This window comes from Peromyscus maniculatus, chromosome 5, assembly GCF_049852395.1.
Source record: "Peromyscus maniculatus bairdii isolate BWxNUB_F1_BW_parent chromosome 5, HU_Pman_BW_mat_3.1, whole genome shotgun sequence".
In the NCBI taxonomy this organism is placed as follows: domain Eukaryota; kingdom Metazoa; phylum Chordata; class Mammalia; order Rodentia; family Cricetidae; genus Peromyscus; species Peromyscus maniculatus.
This window is the reverse complement of record NC_134856.1, coordinates 44,307,817-44,326,942: the sequence shown is the minus strand read 5'-3', so window position 1 is coordinate 44,326,942 and position 19,126 is coordinate 44,307,817. Positions and strand designations below refer to the sequence as shown.

Genomic DNA, 19,126 nt, shown 5'->3' with positions numbered 1-19,126 from the left:
GAACTCACTCGGTAGACCAAGCTGGATGAACTCAGAGATCATCTACCTCCTGAGTACTGGGATCAAAAGTGTACACCCTCACCCACCCAGAACGTTCTTGTTTTCTAATTCCAGCTGTGAGTTAATTCAAATCTCTCACATCCGCCTTGATAATAAAACATAGTATACTTGTTATGTGCCAGTGTCAGCGTAGTGAATATACCTACACCTGATGAGGACCAGACCAAATGATCTCTAATTGGAGCTGTCTTTTCTTTACTCTTTTCAACCCTGGCTTCCTTCTAAGCAGCAGGTTGAGAAATCTGATTAGCAGGAGGGAGCCTGCATGGCATATTGTAAAGACTTGTTGCAGATGCCCAGTGAAGGGTCCAACCGGGTAAATATGCAATTGCCACAGTGAGTGCAACAGGAAACCTGGAGCAAGTGGAGAAAACAGTTGGAAACTGTTCCATCTGAGTTTTCCAACTTGGCCAGTAACATTTGTAGAACCTTGTTTAGATTGTATTGTGATGTCCTGGACTGAGCATCTGATGATATGACATTGTTCTTCTCTGTTCCTAAATTACCTTTTTTTTTTTTCTTTTCAACCCAGCTTCAGACACTGATTCAGGAGACTGACCCTGGTGCAGATTACCGCATTGATCGGGCTTTGAATGAAGCTTGTGAATCTGTAATCCAGACAGCCTGCAAACACATACGCTCTGGAGACCCAATGTAGGTTCTCTGACTTGTCGCCCTTTGTTGTATTTTATTTGGCAGCACAGAGAACGTTCCCTCAAGTGACTTTTGAGTAACTTAACATCTTGACTGAAATATTGTTGAGTAGTGACCCATACCAGACTTTTGTTAAAGCTAATATGAAATTGAGACTTCTGGTAGGCCTCATCCATGATGAAGAGACATCTCAGCCCAGAACTGCTGACACTGTCTGGGCATATATGGGCCTTGCGTCGTCACTGAGTAACCTACAATGCAGAGGCACTCAGGATAAAGGGACATTGTGCACTGGCACTCTGTCCTTCTCATCCTTTTGTGCACTGGCTACTTGAAAACCACCTGAGAGCAGTTAGTCATAATTGAGACTGAAGACACAATGGGATGTGTAGAAGCTATGGCCATAGGCAAACCGAGTAGTGGCATTTTATCCAAGATAGCAGAACGCTAACTAAATGATGAAATTAATTTAAAATATTTGATTTTCATTTGTTTATTCCATATGATGTGAAAGCAGTTCCTAAAACCAGATTACAAGTAAGAACAGATTTCCTGTTTTACATAACTTTTTCATTGGTTGGTTGGTTGATTTTGTTTTGTTTTGTTTTCGTAGTTTTTTTAGACAATGTTTCTCTGTGCTATCCTGGAACTTACTTTGTAGACCAGGCTGGCCTTCAGCTCAGAGATTACAAGCCTGCCTCTGCCTCCCAAGTGCTGGGCTTAAAGGCATGTGCCACCACTGCCAGCTCACATAACTCTTTATAGCGGGCATCTGGCAGTGCCTAACAGTAAATTGAATGTAGTCCAGGCTTATCATCATTCTTCTATATGAAAGCTCCTGCTGCTCACATTGCAGTAAGGAATTAAAATGCTATTTGCGTAAAGCTTTTTATGTTGGTAAAGAGGTAGATGTGTGTACTTAGACTCAGAATGTTTGTAGTGTAATAACTATGTCAACCAGAAAAGGGACAAGGGAAAAGAAGGAGATGCATTTTGTGTGTATGATTTTTTCCAAGCATACATATCTGTGTGCTGCTTGTTTGCCTGGTAACACACAGTGGCCAGAATGGGGCCTCAGATTCCCTGGAACCAGAGGAGTTATGGGGGTGCTGGGAATTGAGCTGAGTCCTGTTGAGGAGCAGTCAGTGCTCTTAAACACTAACACATCTCTCCATCCCCAACACTTTGGTTAAGTACAGTATGTAGCACTTTGCTAGGTCTTGATTTGAACAAACATTTAAAAAGACATGAGAGAGTTGAAAATATTTGAGGGGACACAACAGGATTTTATTTTATATGAAGGATTTACCTTTTTGTTGTTGCTGTGGATATGATAATCTCAAATTTTAGAGAAATAGACTGAAGTATTTACTGAGAATTGCTTCAATTATTAGCAAGAGACTGAGTTAAAACAAATTTGGTTATAGGTTCACAAAAGCCCTGGGGAGGGAAAATAGTCTGTATACTATTTTCTACTCATGTATATATTGTAAAGTTTTCACAGTAAATGATTAAAAAGAAAGCTGCTACACAGATCTTACGTATGCAGAATTGGAAGTGCAAAATCACTTAAAGCTGGTAGAAGAAATAATTACTGTCAAATTCAGCTAATTTGTGTGCTTCTCAGAAAAATAAATCATATCACCCTAGGGAAATACTGTATTAAAATAAGTGTTAGAGCCTGTCATCGGAATGTTTCTTTCATTACAATTTCACTTCTGTTCGACCAGGATTCTTTCATGTCTGATGGAACACTTATACACGGAGAAAATGGTGGAAGACTGTGAACACCGTCTCTTAGAGCTGCAGTATTTTATCTCTCGGGATTGGAAGTGAGTATTTTAAAACCAGTAGACGGCATGGCCTCATTCTGTCTCCTTGTGTGGTCAGTATCAGATGGATGGGTTTTCATGTGGGAAGAATTTAATAGTTTATCAGTGTGTACCTATGCATAATGTGTGGGAGCCAGAGGACAGCTTGATGGAGTCAGTTCCTTGCCCTCCACTCTTACATAGGCTCTGAGGATCAAGTTACGGTCACCAGGCTTGCACCATAAAGTGCTTTAACCATGGAACCATCTCACCAGCCCACATGTGTTTTTAAACCCAGGGCTTCATACTTACAGAGTATACACTCCTCTACTAAGCTGTGTCCCCAGACCCCACTTTTATATTTTATGATAATCAGTAACAAGTTAACAAATTCTCTTCAAATTCTGGGATAGCTAACTATCTCCAGCCCCCAGAAACCCTATTCTTACCACTTCTAGAGCAGTGTCTAAAAGCAGAGTCAGCCCTCTGCCAGTCTGTAGGGATGCCAAGCATCCCTTTTTGCCACTCCTTTGGAAGTTGGACTCAAATCATTTCTAATACCACAGATATCTATTGTGAGGGAGTCCTAGTACCTGTGCAGACAGCAAGAGCATCTTCAGCTTTGATTCGAAAAAGATAACTGCATAAATGACAGTTTTATAATCCCTCTGTCATCCTGTTAGCAAAATAGAAAGAGAGGATGAGTGCTCTCTTACACGTAGTCAGGATCACTGTAGTTTTTGGCTGTGTTCACCTCTTCTCTCTGTGCTATTTTCTTTCCTTCTCCAGTGCTGCTGACACTGGATTTTACTGCTGCTTCTGCCTTCCATAATCAGCTGCTTCCTGTTTAACTTGCTTAAATCTTTACTCTTTCTTTTTTATTTATTTATTTATTTACTTATTTATTATGTATGCAGAAGTGGGTGCCAGATCTCATTACAGATGGTTGTGAGCCATCATGTGGTTGCTGGGACTTGAACTCAGGACCTCTGGAAGAGCAGTCAGTGCTCTTAACCTCTGAGCCATCTCTCCAGCACATCTTTACTCTTTCCTGATGATTAATTTGTTAATTTTGTTCACATGTGTCAATGGAAAAGGTTACTTGAGGTTTGATGTGTTTTTATAGATTAGTCTGGAAGGCCAGGCATTGTGGCACGAGTGCACATTTATATAATGGAGACTGAAGCAAAAATATTGCAAGTTCAAGACTGCCCTTGACTGCATAGCAAGACCCTGTTTCAAATAAACAAACGGGTATGGAAAGGATCAAAGGAAACTGGATGATAGCTTTCCCAAGCTTCCTCAAGCCATCTGAACTGAAATAACTTGAGTTTACAGCATGTCTCCCTAATCAAGACAGTGATTTCTCCTCCTCAATTCTTTCTCCTAGGATCAAAAATGTGCTTCATAATCTCCTCCTCCTCCTCCTCCTCCTCTTCTTCCTCCTTCCTCCTTCCTCCTTCCTCCTTCTTCTTCCTTCTTCTTCTTCCTGATTTCTCCTCCTCAACTCTTTCTCCTAGGATCAAAAATGTGCTTCATAATTTCTTTTCTTCTTCTTCTTTCTTCTCTTCTTCTTTCTTCTTCTTAGCTGAGGACCGAACCCAGGGCCTTGTGCTTGCTAGGCAAGCGCTCTACCACTGAGCTAAATCCCCAACCCTCATAATCTCTTAAAAGCTTAATACTAGCCTCTCTCCTGCCATTAAATAGGCCCTCCTACAATTGACAATAGAATGTGAACAATCAGGTATCCCTTGGTCTGATTTGAGGAAAAAAAGCCTTAGTTGATTCAAAGTTAAATGTTTTATAATTTGATAAGCAATTTTCAGGCAAATTAAAAAACCCACTACTTTATCTTCCATAAGAGGATGAAGAGAACATTTTTGTTGTTGAGTGTTCTGAGTAGAAGACTGTTTTTCCTGTCATTTCCTGATCTTGTTGAAGCTAGTGCATCAGATAAGGTTGCACTGCATTCATGCTAGGAAAAAGTACTTAGTGAAAGATTGCCTAGGCTAACGACAAACCTAGCTCTACTCTGCTGCCTGGCCTGCTGAGTCTTACAGTTAGTAATAGTAAGTACCGTACAGTGCTAGAATGACATCTTTGAGGGAGACTAAATGTCTTCTGTATGAAAGTTAACAAGTTTCTGTAAGTTGACTGTTGTGTCATTGTGAGTGGCATTTAGAGTGGTGTGTGGCTGCTTATGCCTGTAATCTGTGTTTAGGAGGTAGAGGCAGGAGGACCAAGAGTTCATCCTTCAAAGCCAGCCTGAGTTCTATGGGACCTTGTCTGAAAGGGGGTTGTGGAGACACCAAAACTCTTAGCATGTCTGAGAAGGAAAATATGGAAAGGAATGCTTCTCCTTTCACTCTTAACCTTATAGGTTGGACCCTGTTTTATACCGAAAATGCCAAGGAGATGCTTCTCGCCTTTGCCATACCCATGGTTGGAATGAGACCAGTGAACTCATGCCTCCTGGAGCTGTGTTTTCTTGTTTATATAGGCACGCCTACCGTACAGAAGAGCAAGGAAGGAGGGTATGCTGTCATCCTTGGTTTCTTCTTAATGCCGTTTGTTTTCTTCCTGTTCTGGTGTATGTGGTGGGATGGGAGGGTGTTTACCACTAGACACATAATCATTCAGTGAGTATCCCTGCTGGTACAGTTGTCCACCAGCTTCTTTCCTGTGTGTTGTTGGTTTTGTTTTTTGTTTTAAACAAAGTATATGGAGAAGCATTTCCGGGTTTTCTCTCTAAATTTCAAAATTACGAATCACAAATGGACAATTAAATTCTGCTGTTCTAACTTTATTTAGTCTTAAAGATCCATTAGAAGCTTTTAGCCAGGATACAAATGGTCCTTTAGCCTTGTGCCTTTTACAGCCAAACACAAGTGCTTCATATTAACGAGATCTCTCTGTCAATGCACTAGTTGGAGCAGAAACTTCAATACCAGCTTCTTGGCAATTCCCTGCCCCAGTTGCCACCCTTTGGTGAGATATTTGTGTGAGCTTAGCTGTCATCTGGTGCCACACAGACATGCTGCTTGCTCTCATTCTGAGACCCTATTGAATGTCATTTCTGCATATGTTACAGATTGTAGCCTTGTTATTACGTTACGTACCTGTACGTACCTGAGTACAGATACCTCTTCTGAGCCTAGTCTAACTGTCTAGGATTCAGAACCAGGAGATACAATTAAAAAGTGTCATGCTTCATTTGCTAAAATCCTGGCCCAGTTTTTATTCTGTCATATCAGAAAACATAGTATTCCTCATTAGCTACAGATGCTCCCATATCCTGGTATCTGGTTAGTCATAACAGTAGGGGGTTCTTTCTCTTGTAAAGAAAGAATAGAATCCCTTGTGCTAAGTTTTTTTATTTTTTTATTACATTTTTATTTTGTGTTTACATACACAGAGACACTTGTCATAGTATGCATGTAGAAGCCAGAAAACAACTTGGAAATGTTTATTTCTTCTTCCACCATAGGAGTCCCAGGGATCATCAGGCTCAGCAGACATGCCTTTACCCCCTAAACCGTCTCACCAGACCCCCTGTGCGAGCTTTAAAAAAATACTTGTTACAGAATTGAACTGAAATTCACAGAACATAAAGTTAGCCCTTTAATGGAAAAAAAATCAATGGTATTTGGTACATTCACGTATTGTGTAAATATTGTCAGAATATTTATTCTGTGACTCTGAAAGGGAACTCCTTGAGCCTGACTCAGTGGGTAAACGTGCTTATTGCCGAGCTTTATGCTGAGTTCAACCTCCATAACCCACTCCTGTAAGTTGTCTTCTGATCCACACATAGGTCATGGCACTTGGACAACTACTATACACACAGGCACAAATAAGTAAATAATTAAATAGATGTCATTTTTTAAAAAGTAAAATGAAACCCCATACCCATTAAGGAATTAGGTCTGTGTCCCTGCCTCAGGTATGTGTTTGTTCTGGGCATCCACTGGTGTGATGTTCACCTGTTTCACCCTTGGCTCATTCTATACAATTTTCCCATGACATATAGCCCTGGCTGTGTAATCGATGTTCTGTCATCGCCTGCATGCAGCATGTATGTGTAAATCTTGCCTCAGTCAGATCTAACATGTTACCATACTCATGGAGTAGCAAGATAATGTTACTAAACAAAGCCCTGCTTTGGACGGATCTGGTTCACTTTTTTTTCCTTTGGAATACTCAGAAAAGGACATCATATATATCTCTAGTGGAAAATGCTGACTGTATTCCTGCTTGGAGAAATTTCAACTTCAGCAGTTCCCTAAAGCATTTAATTCTTATCCTAGAAAATCTAATTTGGTATAAAGTTTGGGGAGTAAACTACAGGGCTAGTTATTAGTTGGCTGATAAGAGATTTGTTCTGCCTAGGGACTTGATATATTTATTTTTGTTACCTTTAAAGTCTTTTGCTCATTTCTTTCTCATGTAGCTTTCACGAGAATGCCGGGCTGAAGTACAAAGGATCCTACACCAGCGTGCCATGGACGTTAAACTGGATCCTGCCCTCCAGGATAAGTGCCTGATAGATCTTGGGAAATGGTGTAGTGAGAAAACAGAGACTGGGCAGGTTGGTGACAGAGCTGCCATTTGCTTTCTCTAATCATAATGTTAGTGACTCATATTTAATGTAAAATACCCATGGAGTCCATCTCAGTATTTGCTGGTGTGATTTTTTTTTTTTTTTTTGTATTTTCAGTGTTCTTTCTAGAAGAAACCCACCAGAGGTTTTTGTTTGTTTGTTTTTGTTTTTTGCTTTTATGTAAGAATAGTTATAATTTTCATATGTTTTAATGTTATGGTTTCTTTATTATTAGAGTTGATTATTTTCCCTCTTTGTGTAATGTTTAGAGCCAAGGGGACTGGGGAGATGGCTCAGAGGTCAAGAGCACTTGTTATTCTTGCAGAGGACCCGGTTCCTAGGACCCACATGGCAGCTCACAACCATCTGTAACTCCAGTTCTAGAAAATATAATGCCTTCTTCTGACCTTCTCAGGCCCAGGCATGCACATGGTGCACATACATACATACATTCAGGAAAAACACTTATGTATTTAAACTAAAAGAAATTTTAAAATTTTTAGAAAGAAAGAAATCTTAGAGCCAGAGTATGTCCTGCTCTGACATGTATGTAAGATTTTGTGGTAGGCATTTTTTGTGCTAGGCATTCCATTTTCCTTAACATATTTTTCTTTTCTTTCCTCATTTTATTTTCTATTTTTTAAATTTACTTTCTAACATTATATGCTACATTAAATCCTTTTGTGATTGCCAGAGTATTTTGTGGTATGTGTATGTGTAGAAATAAATAAAAGTTCTGGGGCCGGGCGGTGGTGGCACACACCTTTAATCCCAGCACTCGGGAGGCAGAGACAGGCGGATCTCTGTGAGTTCCAGGCCAGCCTGGTCTACAGAGCAAGATCCAGGAAAGGTGCAAAGCTACACAGAGAAACCCTGTCTCGAAAAACCAAAAAAAAAAAAAAAAAAAAAAAAAGTTCTGGAATGCATCAATAGATAGTGTGCTTACTGTAGCACAGTCCTACAAGATGCATGGAAATGTAGTGTTTTTCCACTTAGTTGAAAGTCACACATAGCTAGAAATGATAGCATATGCTCTTAATCTCAGAGCAGTTTGGTGGTGGAAACAAGACATCAGTTCAAAGATAGCTTTGGCAGCCAGGCATGACTCACTCCTTTAATTCCAGCACCCAAGAGGCAAAGGCAGGTGGATCTCTGTGAGTTTGAGGCCAGCCTGGTCTACAGAGTGAGATCCTGTCTCAAAAAACAAAAACAACAACGAAAAGATAGTCTTTGGCTACATAGAGAATTTGGAACCAGGCTGAGCTGCATGAGACTTTATTTCAAACAACAAGGACTAGATAGATAGTCTGGCTGGTAAAGTGCTCATTTTACAAGCATGGGTTTGATCCTCACACCCAAGGTGAGGTGGCTCATGCTTATAATCCCCAGCACTGGGGAAGCAGAAAGAGGCAGGTACCTGGATCTAACTGTGAAACCAACCTAACCAAATTGTCAAGTCCCCACATCCCAATGAGAGACGTCTCACAAACAGTCCAGATAGTTACTAAGGAATAACACCTAAAGTTGACCTCTGGTCCCCTGTGCATGTGCACACAATGCCAACACTTGCACATGATGCCTACACATATATGTTGTGGGGAGAGGATACAATTTTCTACTCTATCCTGACAATTATAGGCAATTAATGGCTGTGGAGAGAAAAATTTTAATTTTTTATTTAACTTTTTGAGATACGGTCTCATTATGTAGCCCTGGGTGGTCTGGAACTTGCTACATAGACCTGGCTGGCTTCATAATCATAGAGATCTGTCTGCCTCTGCTTACCTGAGTGCTGAAATTAAAGATGTGTGCCACTACACCTAGCTATGAAATTTTCTTCAGCAGTCTAAGTGTCACAGCTCTGAGAGGAAAGGTGTCCTGGCATTCAGAATCCAAGGGATGCCACAAAGACACTGCATACCAAACCTCACACAAGAGATTTATTGGGAGGTTGGCTGCCTCTGCTCAGGAGTAGAGCAGCAAAGACCTAAGCTGCAGGCAGGCTTTCTGTAGGTGTTCTACTCTGTAGGTGGAGCTTGGTTACCTGCTTCTCAGGGGACGCTGTGTGGCCTTGAGAGTGTTCTGTAGGAAGAGCCTGGCCATTTGTGCGCCAGGGGCTTACATGTAGTATAGACACTCATATTTTGCCAATACTTCTGTAAATAAGTCCTTACCTATGCCCCTGTTAGCAACCCTAATTACTTACTGGGTCACATACAGAAATACACCAAAAAATTGTCATGTTTTGGAGTTGGACATTTTAAGAAACACCGTAATTATTTACCAAGACTATTGGCTGTAAGAATGTCATTTTCATCACTTGTTTCCTGGGCCTGCTCTAATTCTGTTGGGTTTATGACTAGAAAATGCCTATAGTTTAGATGCCTCTGTCTAATAGAACAACAACAACAAAAATGTGTTGCTATAGAATCCCAAAAAAGGTTTTCTTCACACCGCTCTATAAGATAAATCTTCAGAAACCCCAACTACATTGTGGCACTTGGCTGTGAGACTAAACCTAAGAATGGATTCCATGGATAAGATTTTTCTTGTTATCTGTTTGTCTTACTTGCAGAAGTTTGATGCATTTTCCTCCTCAGTTCTGGCTGTTGTAATTCCTCCAGTCCTTCTCTCTTTCTTCCTATTCTAAGTCTAAAACAGAGACTTCTACAGAGTGGTCAGTTTGGTGAACCTTTGCTCGTAACAGAGCACTCTGCTGAGAAGTAGCTTTTGGTAGCTTTAGGAGAGTGGCCAGGTCCTGTGCTTAAAGTTCTAAGCAGCTGAAAGAAATAGTGAATAAATAGTAAGGCTAGATACAAGGCAGCGTCAGCCAGTGTCTAAAGCCCAAACAAATACCCTTAAATAATAATAGTATGGTTAAAGGGTCTGGAGAAGTAGCTCATCAGTTAAGAGCACTGGATTGTCTTCTTCCAGAGGACGTGGACTCAGTTTCCAGCACCCATGTGGTAGCTCACAACTCTCTAGTACCTCTAGTTCTGAGGAATCTGATTCCCTCTTCTAGCCTCTGCTGCCCCAAGGCATTCAAGTGGCACACAGACATACATGCAGGCAAGACACTTTTGCACATAAAATAATTTTTTAAAATAGCCTACTATATGCCAGGCGGTGGTGGCACACGCCTTTAATCCCAGCACTCGGGAGGCAGAGGCAGATGGATCTCTGTGAGTTCGAGGCCAGCCTGGACTACAGAGTGAGTTCCAGGAAAGGTGCAAAGCTACACAGAGAAACCCTGTCTCGAAAAACAAAAACAAAAAAAAAAAAAAAAAAGAAAGAAAAGGAAAAAAAAAATAGCCTACTACAGTTTACAGGCTGAGTGTTATGGTTTGAGATACCTGGGTAGTTCCTGTTGGACTTGTAAGTTTGGCCTTCTGAATTTGCATGGCTTAGTGTACTACTTGGCCCCCTGAACCACCTTGTTACATGAAGTAACATGTTACATCTTATTTTAATCAGGTACAGCTCTTGTGTTGTTCAGTGAGGTGGTTTTAAAAGGGAGACAGTACAAAGGAGGCACGCACAGTGTCCCACCTTCTCTTAATTGCTTACATGACTAAACACCACGGGCTTGCCTTTTTATGTTCAGGAGCTTGAGTGCCTCCAGGACCATCTTGATGACTTAGCTGTGGAATGCAGAGACATAGTGGGCAACCTCACCGAGTTAGAGTCTGAGGTAAGTAATAAGTAGCTCCCTGGAGGAGAGGTGCTGCCAGCAGCCTGGCCATTATTGCTTAGCTCTTTTGTTTGTGTGCTCTTGAGAGTGCAGATGCTCTGTCAGTCAAAAGAACCTTAACAGTCTTTCCCTGTTAACTTTATAAAGAAGTACATTGTACTGAGTCCTGACCCCTTCTAATACAGTTCCAGAAAAGATATCTACATGGTTAGCTGTGTGGTTCTTCTTCACAGTTATCAGTTATTAGACCTTTTCTCACTTCTCACTTGAGAAAAGATGGCTTCTGCACTGCAAGTCTATGAATCACATTTAAAAGTAGTGTAAGCAGTGATAGTCTCTTATTCCTAAAGCTCATTTAGTGAGGTCATTTGGTGCTATTTGTGTGCTTAATAAAGTCCTGGGACTTGTAGTTATAAATGAAAGATTGAATACATGAGTTTATCTCTGTTGTACACTGAAACCTACTGAAATATAAAACATGAGATTTAAAAGCCTCATAAGTGTAGACAGTAATGTTCAGAAGAACAAGAGATAATAAAAACTCCAAAGAATTTGCATGCTCTAATATTATAGCCAAATATTTCATCTCCCCTTTCTTTGTTTTTGTTTTTGTTCTTTTCTATTTCTGAGTCAAGATTTCTCTGTGTAGCCCTGGCCATCCTGGAAGTCCCTCTGTAGACCAGGCTGGCCTCGAACTCAGAGACCCACCTGCCTCTGCCTTCTGAGTGCTGGGATTAAAGGCGTGTGCCACCACCACTTGGCACATCATCTCCCTTTTCTTAGTTCTGCCTCTTTATTTGTTCAACTTGCTAAAAGGATCTTTAATGCCAGCACTCAGGAGACACTGGCAGGCGGATCTCTGTGAGTTCTAGCTAGGGCTACATAGTTAGAGGAGATAGAGGGAAAACACACACACACACACACACACACACACACACACACCTTTTTTCTTCCTCATGCTTGGCTTTTGTGAAGCAGAGTGATTAATCTATTTCATCTTCTACAGGATATCCAAATAGAAGCTTTGCTGATGAGAGCCTGTGAGCCTATAATTCAGAACTTTTGCCATGTAAGTGATGTCTGGAGGAACATGGGCTACTAAGAGAACCAAATTCAATGGGACTTTGGGTTCAAGGTTGTGGGGTTCACCTCTGTCTTCAGCATACACTATTACAAACTTAGCAAATAAAAGCTGGAACTGTAAACAAGATTGAGGGAGGGGCCAACAGCTTGGGGAACCCTGATGATTATAGAGCTTGATCCCAGCAATTAGTAGCACTCTGCAGATGAGCGTGTGTGGCTAGCAGCAGTGGGTGAAGTGACATTATAAGAAAAGATACAGGAGAGATGGCTAGGAGGTTAAGAGCATTGGCTGCTCTTCCAGAGGTCCTGAGTTCAATTCCCAGCAACCACATCTATAGTGGGATATGATGCCCTCTTCTGGTGTAAAGGTATACATGCAGATAGAGCATTTGTACATTAAATAAATCTTTTTTTTAAAAAAAAAAAACTTGTTAAAAATTTTTTTAAGGGTTTGGGGATTTAGCTCAGTGGTAGAGTGCTTGACTAGCAAGCTCAAGGCCCTGGGTTCGGTCCTCAGCTCTGGGGAAAAAAAAAAAAGGAAAAGTTTTTTTTTTTTTTTAATAAAAATTATAAAACGAAAAGATACAAAAGAGAAACTCCAGGGTGTGGCTGAGTTGCTTCTCAGGAATTGTTAGCAATGGTAGTAGTTTCCCCTTCTAAATGTCTCCATTACACCTTAAAATGCCGAGTGACTTTTCGAGACAGGGTTTCTCTGTGTAGTTTTGATGCCTGTCCTGGATCTCACTCTGTAGACCAGGCTTGCCTCGAACTCACAGAGATCCGCCTGCCTCTGCCTCCTGAGTGCTGGGATTAAAGGCGTGCGCCACCACCGCCAGGCCTTTACTTTATTTCTTACTCCCTTTCTACCCAAATTGTAGGAGTGAAGTAACATTTAGTAACCGTTAAGATCTGACAGCTAGGTATTAATCCCAAAGTTGCTGCTGGCGTCATAGAAAGAAATAAGTAATAGTCCTCACAGTAGATGTTCTTTCTTCATGTATTTTCTAATGAATTTTTATCTTTCCTGGTTTCTTGGGCTTATTTTGAAGAATTTATGATGTATCTCTTTTTTGACGGCTTCTAGAGTCACTCCTATTTACATTTTCCCTGGATGGCACTATTGATTGTGTTGCTAATTATTACAAATAAAGTGTAAATGTGTACTGTTGTCTTCCTCAGGATGTGGCAGACAACCAGATAGATTCTGGGGACCTGATGGAGTGTCTGATACAGAACAAACACCAGAAGGACATGAATGAGAAGTGTGCCATTGGAGTCACTCATTTCCAGCTGGTCAGTCGATTTCCTGTCTTGGCTGCTGGGGTCATTACTGAATATCTTCCTGCTTTGGAACAACCAAGCAGTTCTGCTTTTCTCATTATTTCCAATTACATGCCCTATTTGGAACTTCTCTCAATAAATGTGACTTTCTCTACTCTGGCCAGGCACTCTTCTCAGCTACTTAGCATTCAGTGACAAATGAGATGTAATCCTAGAGAGCATTCATTGTAGAGGGGATCGAGACAAGTGAGCGGGCAACCCCTGCTCTGGTTAATGCTCACATGAAGTGATACTCACTATCACTGGAGTCTGTTGTTTTGTGTAACTGTTAATGCACTAACCTAGATGTTCATCAATACACTGGACCCTGAGTCTTTGCTCCACTGTGTTCCTCTCTTCTCTTTATTTCTTTCCCCATTATGTGCTGGAGATTGAACTTAGGGCCTCGCCTTACAAGCAGTTTTCCACTGAACTAAATCCCTACAAGTAAAATCCCCCACACACACTTTTTATTTAAATCTTATAACTCAGATGTACCATTTGAATATTATGGCTGGACCATACTTTTTTTTTTTCCTTTTATTTTACAATACCATTCAGTTCTACATAGCAGCCACGGGTTCCCCTGTTCTCCCCCCTCCCACCTCTTCCCCTTACCCCCAGCCCACCCCCTATTCCCACCTCCTCCAGGGCAAAGCCTCCCCTGAGGACTGCGATCAACCTGGTAGACTCAGTCCAGGCAGGTCCAGTCCCCTCCTCCCAGACTGAGCCAAGTGTCCCTGCATAAGCCCCAGGTTTCAAACAGCCAACTCATGCAATGAGCACAGGACTTGGTCCCACTGCCTAGTTGCCTCCCAAACTGATCAAGCCAACCAACTGTCTCACCTATTCAGAGGGCCTGATCCAGCTGGGGGCCCCTCAGCCTTTGGTTCATAGTTCACGTGTTTCCATTCATTTGGCTATTTTTTTTTTCAATAATTGAGTAAAACCGAAATTTATTATAAGCCACAGTCGTCCTAGGGACCTCCATGCTATATATATAGCCTCCATGGTTCTATGGGTTGTGGTCTGATTGTTCTTTATTTTATATCTAGAATCCACTTATGAGTGAGTACATACCATGACTTTCTGGGTTTGGGTTACCTCACTCAGGATGATTTTTTTCTAGTTCCATCCATTTGCCTGCAAATTTCATGCTTTCATTGTTTTTCTCTGCTGAGTAGTACTCCATTGTGTATATGTACCACATTTTTTTCATCCTTTCATTCTTCCGTTGACGGGCATCTAGGTTGCTTCCACATTCTGGCTATTACAAATAGTGCTGCTATGAACATAGCTGAGCATGTATCTTTATGGTATGAATCAGCATTCCTTGGGTGTATGCCCAAGAGTGGGATGGCTGGGTCTTGAGGTAGTTCGATTCCTAATTTTCTGAGAAACCACCATACTGATTTCCACAGTGGTTGTACAAGTTTACATTCCCACCAACAGTGGAGGAGTGTTCCCTTTGCTCCACATCCTCTCCAACATTGACTGTCATTGGTGTTTTTGATCATAGCCATTCTGACAGGTGTAAGGTGGTATCTCAGAGTCGTTTTGATTTGCATTTCTCTGATGATTAAGGATGTTGAGCATTTCTTTAAATGTCTTTCAGCCATTTGTGATTCTTGTTTTGTGATTTCTCTGTTTAGCTCTTTAGCCCATTTTTTAATTGGACTGTTAAGTATTTTGATGTGTAGTTTCTTGAGTTCTTTATATACTGTGGAGATCAATCCTGTGTCAGATGTGGGGTTGGTGAAGATCTTTTCTCATTCTGTTGGCTGTCTTTTTGTCTTATTGACTGTGTCTTTTGCCCTGCAAAAGCTTCTCAGTTTCGAGAGGTCCCATTTATTAATTGTTGTGCTCAGGGTCTGTGCTGTTGGTGTTTTATTTAGGAAATGGTCTCCGGTGCCAATGCATTTAAGAGTGCTTCCTACTTTCTTTTCTATTAAGTTTAGTGTAACTGGATTTATGTTCAGGTCTTTGATCCACTTGGACTTGAGTTTTGTGCATGGTGACAGATATGCATCTATTTGTAATCTTTTACATATTGACATCCAGTTATGCCAGCACCGTTTGTTGAAGATACTTTTTTTCCATTGTATAGTTTTTGCTCCTTTGTTAAAAACCAGGTGTTCATATGTGCATGGATTAATGTCAGGGTCTTCAATTCGATTCCATTATGGACCATACTCTTTGCAATAACAAGAAGGTAAAGTGCCTTCCATGATGTTAATGGACTCTCTTGCCATGCTGGAATCTAGACTCTGGTAAAGAAAGATGCCAGAACAGGTATGATGTATATCATGGCTACACAATCTGGGGTGATTCAAGGAAGAAAAACAAAACCAGGGCAGGGATTGGGGAATGAACGGATTGCAAGAGGAGATATTAAGAAAAAGAACTAAAAATAGAACCCTGAAGGAAATGGCAATATAAACTATGTGAATATCAGCCAGAGGAACGCCTTTGGCATAGTGAGCTCAGATGCGTGTGATGTGAAGGACAGGAAGACCAATGTGCCCACAGGGAGAATCTTGAGATCTCAGCAGATTGCAAAAGTTCTTATGAACAGTCTGGCCTCGAACTTGCTGTGTAGCCAAGGATGACCTTTAACCTCTAATCTTCCTGTGCTGTGTATCTCTCCCAAGTGCTGGTATTATAGGCATGTACTATCACACCAGGTTTTTATGTGAAATAAATCCCAGAGCATTGTGAATGCTCGCGAAGCACTCTGTGAACTGAGTTAGTTGATCCTGTGATTGGGGTTCTGGAAGCTGTATGGCTAAAATGTTACCCATTGCTGTTCATTGCCACAGAGCTGATTTTCTTTCTTATCTTTTAGGTACAGATGAAGGATTTCCGATTCTCTTACAAGTTCAAAATGGCCTGCAAGGAGGATGTGTTAAAACTTTGTCCCAACATAAAAAAGAAGTAAGTATCTCTTAATTGCTCTGTCCTGCCCTCAAAGTCTCCCTCAGCCTCTGATGAAGATATAGGATATGAGGCAGCGTCCCGCAGTCTGGCAGTTCGGGTCCAGGGGCCATTCTCTTTGTGGTGTAACCAAACTTAAAAGCCCCTGGAGTATGGGAATATTCTTTTCTTTCCTCCATTTTTATTTATTTATTTTTCTATTATCAGCTTGGTACAGTACAGATTCTTATCCTAATAGTGAAATGTTTCATTGAGGCTTGCCCAGTAATTGAGTAAAACCAAAACTTAAAGCTACAGTCATCCTGGGGTCCCGAGTCGTCCATCCGTCCGTCGTACCCCCCCTCCCCCCGTACACACACACACACACACACACACACACACACACACACACACACACACACGCTATATAGCCTCCCTGGTTCTGTGGGTTGCAGTCTGATTGTTCTTTGCTTTGTATCTAGTATCCCATTATGAGTGAGTACATACCATGTTTGTCCTTCTGGGTTTGGTTTGGATTCCCTCACTCAGGTTTGGGAATATGGAAATATTCTTGATTTTTTTTTTTTTTTTTAATGTATACAGTGCTCTCTCTGTATGGCCAGAAGAGGTCACAAGGGCGCCAGATCTCATTACAGATGGTTGTGAGCCACCATGTGGTTGCTGGGAATTGAACTCAGAACCTCTGGAAGAACAGCCAATGCTCTTAACCGCTGAAGCCATCTCTCCAGTCCCCTTGTTTGTTTGTTTTTTTTTTAAACCTAGGTTCAGACAACCTGTCTGATTGAAGCAGGTGTAGGGAGTCCTGAGAGAAGGAAGTTGCTGAGCCAGCTTCTTCCCAAAGAAGCATCACAGCCTCACTGAAGTAGAGCTTTGGGGAATAAGTAGACCCCAGCTCCCTTGGGAGTTAGGTCTTAATGAGGAAACTGATAGGCTTTGACAGCGCAGCTGCCCAAATCTTACAAGTTGTTCTGGGGACAGGGGGACATTACTAGAACACATTTTCCCTTCCATGACCCAAGACCATGTTCCCATTTTAGACAGGTTTTTCTTGTACCTTTAGAGACTGTTTCACAGTATGTGAATGTTAACAGCATTGTTCTTTCTGTGGTCACATTGTTTTTAACAAACAGTGCTCTGCTTGGCTTCTGAAGGTGCAGTGGGGTCATGTCCCAAAGCCACAGTGAATGCTTGAGATGCAGATAGTATGGGTAACCTTTTCACTACACCTGTGTACCATGACAAAGTTTAATTTATAAATCAGACATAATAGGAGATTAATAGTAACTAATTATATGGGTAGTGGCAGTGTCACGCATCTTTATCTTAGAACTCAAAAGACTGAACAGGAAGACTGAGATCCAGGTTGTAAAACAGTATACTGTATTAAAAGTCATATGAGTATAGCTACAATATCTTCTAGCGCTATAGGTCCTAACAATCTTGGCATATTTTTCCCCCTTTTAAATTTATATCATTTTTTTTTGTTGTTGTTGTTGTTGTTTTTTCAAGACAGGGTTTCTCTGTGTAGCCCAGGCTGGCCTTGAACTCAGAGATTCATCTGCCTCTGCCTCCCAAACACTGGGATTAAAGGTGTGTGTCACCACAACCCGACTAAATTCAGAACTTTTACCTTTTCAATTAAATGTGGTGATTCTTAGTATTTATTTGGCATATCCAGATTGTCAATTTCACTACTCCTGGCCTTTTCAAGCCGTGGTTAATAAGGGGGACAGTTAAATTATTGAAAACAACAGCAGTGAGGCTTATAAGAAATACATTAAACACACACACACACACACACACACTAATTAATTAATTCTGGGTGAATAGTGTGCCCAGTGCTCTGACTGCACAGTGCTCTGACCCCACTGCAGACAGTCTTATACCTTCTCCTTCCATGGCAGGGTTGATGTAGTGATCTGCCTGAGTACCACTGTGCCCCACTGCAGACAGTCTTATACCTTCTCCTTCCATGGCAGGGTTGATGTAGTGATCTGCCTGAGTACCACTGTGCGCAACGACACTCTGCAGGAAGCCAAGGAGCACCGGGTGTCACTGAAGTGCCGCAAGCAACTCCGTGTGGAGGAGCTGGAGATGGTAATGCTTCCAGAAACCACAGGACCAGTGCTTAGCTGCAGAGCAACAGGGAGATGGCTTCTGCTACCTTTGTGAAGCGTGAGATGTAGTTACAGTTGACAATCTTTCCGTATGACATTCCCACCTCTTTACTGTGTTGAGTTTGGTTTTAAATGACAGACTTTTTTTACCACACACCCCCAGAAGCCAAATGGGATAGATACAAAGTGTGGATAGTCATGGACCAGCCCTGTCCTCAAGGACAGGTCTTTCCTGCCCACTCAGCTGTCCTTGGCCTCAGTTGCATCCTCTGGCTGCAGGATGGCGGCCTGAAGAAGCAGCAGAACTCCCTGCTTCACTCTGTGTCTCCACCAACGGAGGGGAAAGGAAAATCTCCTTTCCCCTTGAAATAAAAGTCCTCCCGTTAAATGTCAGCGTGCCAGCCTGGGGACTGTGGTTCTTCCCCACAGGGCCCATCAGAGACAACTGGGGGGGGAGGAGGGACAGGGACAACTTCAGCTACTGTTGTGAAGCATGAGTCAGAGTCTCAGATGAAATCTTACCATATGACAATGAGTGTCTTCTGCACAGTGCTGCCACCTCTAGAAGTCATTCCTAGACAGTGTCCAGTCAACAAATAAGTCTGTAAACATTCCATCTTCAGGGGACTAGAGAGACAGTTCAGTGGTGACAAGCACTTGCCACTCTTCCAGAGGACCTGAGATCAGTTTTCAGAACCCACGTCAGATGTCTCGTGCCTATTTGTAATTCCAGATCCAGGGCATCTTGACACCTCTGGCCTTCTCAGGTACCTGCACTCATACACATACCCACATGCAGACAGACATAACTACATATAATTTAAAATAATAAAAGTAAATGTTTAAGAAATATATA

General features: G+C 41.6%; 1 protein-coding gene across 1 annotated transcript in view; it reads left to right on the top strand.

Annotated features, from left to right (window-relative positions):
• Window positions 1-19,126, top strand: part of Glg1 (golgi glycoprotein 1) — a 106,633-nt gene that overhangs the window by 72,022 nt on the left and 15,485 nt on the right. The window contains exons 9-17 of the mRNA XM_006974092.4: window positions 593-714; window positions 2,445-2,546; window positions 4,906-5,059; window positions 6,976-7,113; window positions 10,730-10,816; window positions 11,823-11,885; window positions 13,079-13,192; window positions 16,065-16,153; window positions 18,133-18,250. Of these exons, the coding sequence (XP_006974154.1) occupies window positions 593-714; window positions 2,445-2,546; window positions 4,906-5,059; window positions 6,976-7,113; window positions 10,730-10,816; window positions 11,823-11,885; window positions 13,079-13,192; window positions 16,065-16,153; window positions 18,133-18,250 (987 nt within the window). The remainder of the gene's footprint in view (window positions 1-592; window positions 715-2,444; window positions 2,547-4,905; window positions 5,060-6,975; window positions 7,114-10,729; window positions 10,817-11,822; window positions 11,886-13,078; window positions 13,193-16,064; window positions 16,154-18,132; window positions 18,251-19,126) is intronic.